The 6,000-nt window shown below is 34.5% G+C and overlaps 1 protein-coding gene across 1 annotated transcript; it reads right to left on the bottom strand.

Moving 5' to 3' along the window:
* Positions 1-236: 236 nt before the first annotated feature.
* ndufs3 (NADH:ubiquinone oxidoreductase core subunit S3) lies at positions 237-3,221 on the bottom strand. The gene is made up of 7 exons (XM_079866241.1): positions 3,073-3,221; positions 2,612-2,668; positions 2,151-2,248; positions 1,892-2,041; positions 1,553-1,678; positions 1,113-1,232; positions 237-474 (listed from the first exon to the last, which is right to left on the bottom strand). The coding sequence occupies exons 1-7, from the start codon at positions 3,125-3,127 to the stop codon at positions 313-315; spliced, it is 768 nt and encodes a 255-aa protein (XP_079722367.1). The 5' UTR covers positions 3,128-3,221; the 3' UTR covers positions 237-312.
* Positions 3,222-6,000: the final 2,779 nt, after the last annotated feature.

Below are 6,000 nucleotides of genomic sequence, written 5' to 3'. Positions count from 1 at the left end.
TTTTTTTTTTTCAATTTAAAAACCAAGGAATGTTATCACATAACATGACTTTTAACAAAATTCTTAAAATTGTAGGATATAAACACATAATCCTGATAATTCAGAGATCTGAAAAGAGCTTATTTTCATTTGTGTAAGTATGTTGTGTACACACTATCAAAATGTTAAAAGTGTAACCAGTATTATTACAAAAAAAGTAATTTATAAATATTAAATGACATGCAGAAACAGGAGTTGTTTCATTGTTTTATTTAGATGTAGCACAGGGTCTTATTTACATAAATATGTTCTGATCATTACAGCTCTCCAGGGTTACTTTGCTGGTTTGTCCCCAGACTCCAGCTTGGGTGCATCTTTGGGCTCCCTGTATGCGGGGAACGCTTCCCATGGACTGTTCAAGTCAAACTTACGGAACTCCTGAGCGAGCTCCACAGGTTCAGCCACAACCCGCTTCACCTCGTCATCATAACGCACCTGAGAAAATAGAAGAAAACAACTCAACATAAATGAAGCCACACCCCTTTTACAGGAATGTTTAAAATAAATTTAAATTACATAATTGCCCTACATACACTCTTTAAAATGTTGAGGTTACTCTTTTTTTGTGTGTCTCTTATGCTCACCAAGGCTGCATTAATTTGATCAGAAATACATTAAAAACTGTAATATTGTGAAATATATATATTATGTACATGTTTTCTATTTTAATGTACTTTAAAATGTAATTTACTCCTGCGATGCAAAGCTGAATTTTCATCATCATTACTCCAGTCTTCAGCGTCACATGATCCTTCAGAAATCATTCTAATATGTGGATTTGCTACTCAAGAAACATTTCTTATTATTATCAATGTTAAAAATCAATGTTTTGCTGCTTAATATTTTTGTGGAAATCGTGATAAATGATTCTTTGGTGAATAGAAAGTTCAAAAGAACAGCATTTATTTGAAATATAAATATTTTGTACCATTATAAATGTTCTAACTGTCACTTTTGATCAATTTAATGCATCCTTGCTGAATAAAAGTATGATTTTCTTTGAAAAAAGAAAAAAAAACTCTGTCTGACACCAAACTATTAAAAGGTTGTATAACAATGAATTGTGCATTTACCTCCACATATCCAGACAAAGGAAAGTCTTTCCTGAATGGATGACCTTCAAATCCATAATCTGTCAAGATACGTCTCAGATCTGGATGGTTTGCGAAGAAAACTCCATACATGTCCCAAATCTGTAATGAAACATTCATTTCAGAGTGAAGCCAAACGGTCTCTAAAATTTGAAAAAACAGACTTAACATCTGCATGCAACTACAGCTATGATACGTGATCTAATGGACCATTAGACAATGGACAACCCTCAGCCCTCCCTCAGTCAGAGTCTGCAGTGTCATAGCATGTGGGAAGCAGCTCAGGGGCTCCACTGCATGAGCACTGCAGATTGTTGTGTCTGAGCATATGCTACACAAAACAGACATCTATCAAGTGTGAAATATACAAATGTCAAAACCTGTTCATGAAACCTCAGCTGATTACAGTGAGACACACATACCTCTCTCTCATACCAGTTAGCTGCCTGGTGCACAGACACTGAGGAGTCAAGAGGACTCAGCTCGTCGGTGTAGGTCTTCACTCGGATTCGAGAGTTATAGCGCAGGGACAGCAGATTATACACAATCTGAAAAGGAAAAAATTGGATCATCAATTCTGATGGATTTGTATTTCAAATGCCAATAACTTTCGCCATCCAGGCTACCAAACTATGCATATTATGTGCAGTACTTATGTATTTTAACAATTACAAGTCTATTAAAATAATCTAACTTGCTAAAAACACAAAATCAAGATAATATTTTATGGACATTTCATAGTTGAGACTGAGCATGCTCACCTCAAAGCGAAAGTGCCTTGTAGGGACATCCACAGCTGTCAGGTCAGTCATGTTGTTGAACTGAGCGTTTGTGTGATCTTTCAAGAAGGTGAGAACAGGTATAATCCCTTCTGGATGGATCATTACCTCCAGCTCATTAAAGCAGGTCACCTAGGATTCAAACAAAAGGCTGTAAAAATAGAGCCATTCTTGAGGAATTGCAGAGTGCAACTAATCACTAATCTGTCATCTGACAAAGACATAAATGAGAATAAATTACCTGAACTTGTTGCACATATTTGGGGAGAATCTCTGCAATGTATTCACCAAACTCTGAAAGCTGAGTGTGGGTGACTGGATCCTTGGGCCTTACAGTAGCTAATGCAAAACAAAACAAAAAGACATTTGGTCTTACTTTATACACGTCTTTAACTACTATGTAAGATTTAAATAATTCATTTGATACAATGTACTTATTGTGTACATACTTTATTTTCCACACTTTACTTATATTTAAAAAATTACCAGCTTAAAATAATTGCTGTATAATTACACTGTTGACCCTTCTTTTACACCTGTCCCTGACCTTAACCGTATCTCACCTCAAGTGTTTTGCAAAATAAAATGAACACCATAGCATGTACCCAACACTTTTTTAAACGTAAGTAACGTAAGTAGTTAAAGACACCTAATATACAGCAAGACGCAACGTTAACAACAGACTTCCAAAAATCTACTCACGTCTGGTTTCAGTTGTCGTTGTTCTTGTCTGGACAATCGCAGCGCTCTGTCTAGCAACTGTGAGAGAAATTGAGAGAAATCAATGCAGTACAATATAGTGTCATTGCGGCAAGTTCAGGTCAAGACATCAAAATAAACCAAATTGGTAGTTTGTGTCTGATGAAATTCAAAACATAGATTAAAGACAGCCCTTATATTTCCAAATAACTCAAAAAATCGTCTCACTGGAAGCGTGATGCCTAAATATCAAGAATAAAAGAAGCTGTATTGGCATAATTCAGATTATAACTAAATCAGTCGACACTGTCATTGGCGTTCTCTGTGTGTTTGTAAAGGTCAATAGCGAAGAAAAGCCTAAAACACAGGAGAGCTTGTTTGGATCCTGCACAGTGACCAATCATGGTTAAATGAGTAAATAATTCATCTTAAACACGTCTGTGCTATTCTTGTTTATTTCTTACCGTTCAGACTTTTTCCAAAACCGCTGCGGACAAATCTAACCAAGGAGGCCGCCATCTTTACTCCCTCACCGTCCTTCCTCGCGGGATTTACTGATGCTGGAGTTACGGGTGCGTTCCGCAGTGCGCTGCTGCCACCTTCAGGCGCTACAATCGAGGCATTATAAAGCGATAGTTCAACCAAAAATGAACATTTTGTCATTACTTAAAGGGTACATAACATGCACAGTTTCACCTAATCTCATGTTAATCTTGAGTACCTATAGAGTAGTAGTGCATCCTTAATATCTCAAAAAAGTGTTTAGTTTTATTATATTTAGAAAAGAAAAATACAGCTTTCCGATTCTCTCCGGAAAAAGCCGAGGTCCTGGAGACCGCGGTCAAGTGAGCCGTCATCTGAAAACGCTCGGTCAAGCCAGCCGCCGCCTAGATGTTGATGTTCGTCTATTTGTGGAATTACGGTACGGAAACATGGAGGTGCCAAAAAGCTGAGAAAGATCTGTATTTCAGCGGTTATTCTCCGAATTGACCGAACATCAAGTGCAACCTATTGAACTATTTTCAGTTTAACTATTTTCGCAGATATTTTACTGTGGAGTTTTAAAGAAAATAAAGGCAACGTCTGTCAAAATACATTATTACATTTGCTCATGTCTTGCATTTTGTACTGCTGTTATTAAAATTCCTATATTGACATGCCATTTTCAATAGTTTCTTTTTCTGGATGACCATCACTCTGTCCACATCAATTTTCAAAGGGTTTTACTTTGGCGTTTTAGAGAAAAATAAAGGCAAAGTCTGTCAAAATGCATTATTACATTGCTCATTTTTTGTATTTTGTACTGCAATTCCTAAAATTTCTACAGATTTGACATGCCATTTTCAATAGTTTCTTTTTCTGGATGACCATCACTCTGTCCACATCAATTTTCAAAGGGTTTTACTGTGGACTTTTAAAGAAAATAAAGGCAAAGTCTGTCAAAATACATTATTACATTTGCTCATGTCTTGCATTTTGTACTGCTGTTAATAAAATTCCCATATTGACATGCCATTTTCAATAGTTTCTTTTTCTGGATGACCATCACTCTGTCCACATTAATTTTCAAAGGGTTTTACTTTGGAGGTTTAGAGAAAAATAAAGGCAAAGTCCGTCAAAATGCATTATTACATTGCTCATTTTTTGTATTTTGTACTGCAATTATTAAAATTCCTACAGAGTTGACATATGCCATTTTCAATAGTTTCTTTTTCTGGATGACCATCACTCTGTCCACATCAATTTTCAAAGGGTTTTACTGTGGACTTTTAGAGAAAAATAAAGGCAAAGAGTCAAAAATAATTTATTATATTTCTCTTTTCTTGCATTTTGTATTGCAATTATTAAAATTCCTACAGAGTTGACATGCCATTTTCAATAGTTTCTTTTTCTGGATGACCATCACTCTGTCCACATCAATTTTCAAAGGGTTTTACTGTGGACTTTTAGAGAAAAATAAAGGCAAAATCTGTCAAAATACATTATTACATTGCTCATTTTTTGTATTTTGTATTGCAATTATTAAAATTCCTACAGAGTTGACATGCCATTTTCAATAGTTTCTTTTTCTGGATGACCATCACTCTGTCCACATCAATTTTCAAAGGGTTTTACTGTGGACTTTTAGAGAAAAATAAAGGCAAAGAGTCAAAATAATTTATTATATTTCTCGTTTCTTGCATTTTGTATTGCAATTATTAAAATTCCTACAGAGTTGACATGCCATTTTCAATAGTTTCTTTCTCTGGATGACCATCACTCTGTCCACATCAAATTTAAAAGGGTTTTACTGTGGAGTTTTAGAGAAAAATAAAGGCAAAGTCTGTCAAAATACATTATTACATTGCTCATTTTTTGTATTTTGTACTGCAATTATTAAAATTCCTACAGAGTTGACATGCCATTTTCAATATTTTCTTTTTCTGGATGACCATCACTCTGTCCACATCAATTTTCAAAGGGTTTTACTGTGGACTTTTAGAGAAAAATAAAGGCAAAGTCTGTCAAAATACATTATTACATTGCTCATTTTTTGTATTTTGTACTGCAATTATTAAAATTCCTACAGAGTTGACATGCCATTTTCAATATTTTCTTTTTCTGGATGACCATCACTCTGTCCACATCAATTTTCAAAGGGTTTTACTGTGGACTTTTAGAGAAAAATAAAGGCAAAGTCTGTCAAAATACATTATTACATTGCTCATTTTTTGTATTTTGTATTGCAATTATTAAAATTCCTACAGATTTGACATGCCATTTTCAATAGTTTCTTTTTCTGGATGACCATCACTCTGTCCACATCAATTTTCAAAGGGTTTTACTGTGGACTTTTAGAGAAAAATAAAGGCAAAGAGTCAAAATAATTTATTATGTTTATCTTTTCTTGCATTTTGTATTGCAATTATTAAAATTCCTACAGAGTTGACATGCCATTTTCAATAGTTTCTTTTTCTGGATGACCATCACTCTGTCCACATCAATTTTCAAAGGGTTTTACTGTGGAGTTTTGGAGAAAAATAAAGGCAAAATCTGTCAAAATGCATTATTACATTGCTCATTTTTTGTATTTTGTACTGCAATTATTAAAATTCCTACAGAGTTGACATGCCATTTTCAATATTTTCTTTTTCTGGATGACCATCACTCTGTCCACATCAATTTTCAAAGGGTTTTACTGTGGAGTTTTGGAGAAAAATAAAGGCAAAGTCTGTCAAAATACATTATTACATTGCTCATTTTTTGTATTTTGTACTGCAATTATTAAAATTCCTACAGAGTTGACATGCCATTTTCAATAGTTTCTTTTTCTGGATGACCATCACTCTGTCCACATCAATTTTCAAAGGGTTTTACTGTGGACTTTTAGAGAAAAATAAAGGCAAAGAGTC

Source organism: Squalius cephalus (genome assembly GCF_949319135.1).
Source record: "Squalius cephalus genome assembly, chromosome: 3".
Taxonomy (NCBI): domain Eukaryota; kingdom Metazoa; phylum Chordata; class Actinopteri; order Cypriniformes; family Leuciscidae; genus Squalius; species Squalius cephalus.
Note: the sequence above shows the minus strand (reverse complement) of the source record. Positions and strands in the feature narration are given on the sequence as shown.

Excerpts from the sequence above, each read along its gene's own strand:
- ndufs3 (XM_079866241.1), bottom strand. The coding sequence starts at position 3,127 with ATGGCGGCCTCCTTGGTTAGATTTGTCCGCAGCGGTTTTGGAAAAAGT. Across the intron at positions 2,249-2,611 it reads AACGACAACTGAAACCAGAC|CTACTGTAAGGCCCAAGGAT; the intron begins GTGAGTAGATTT and ends GTTTTGCATTAG. Across the intron at positions 475-1,112 it reads CTTTGTCTGGATATGTGGAG|GTGCGTTATGATGACGAGGT; the intron begins GTAAATGCACAA and ends CTATTTTCTCAG.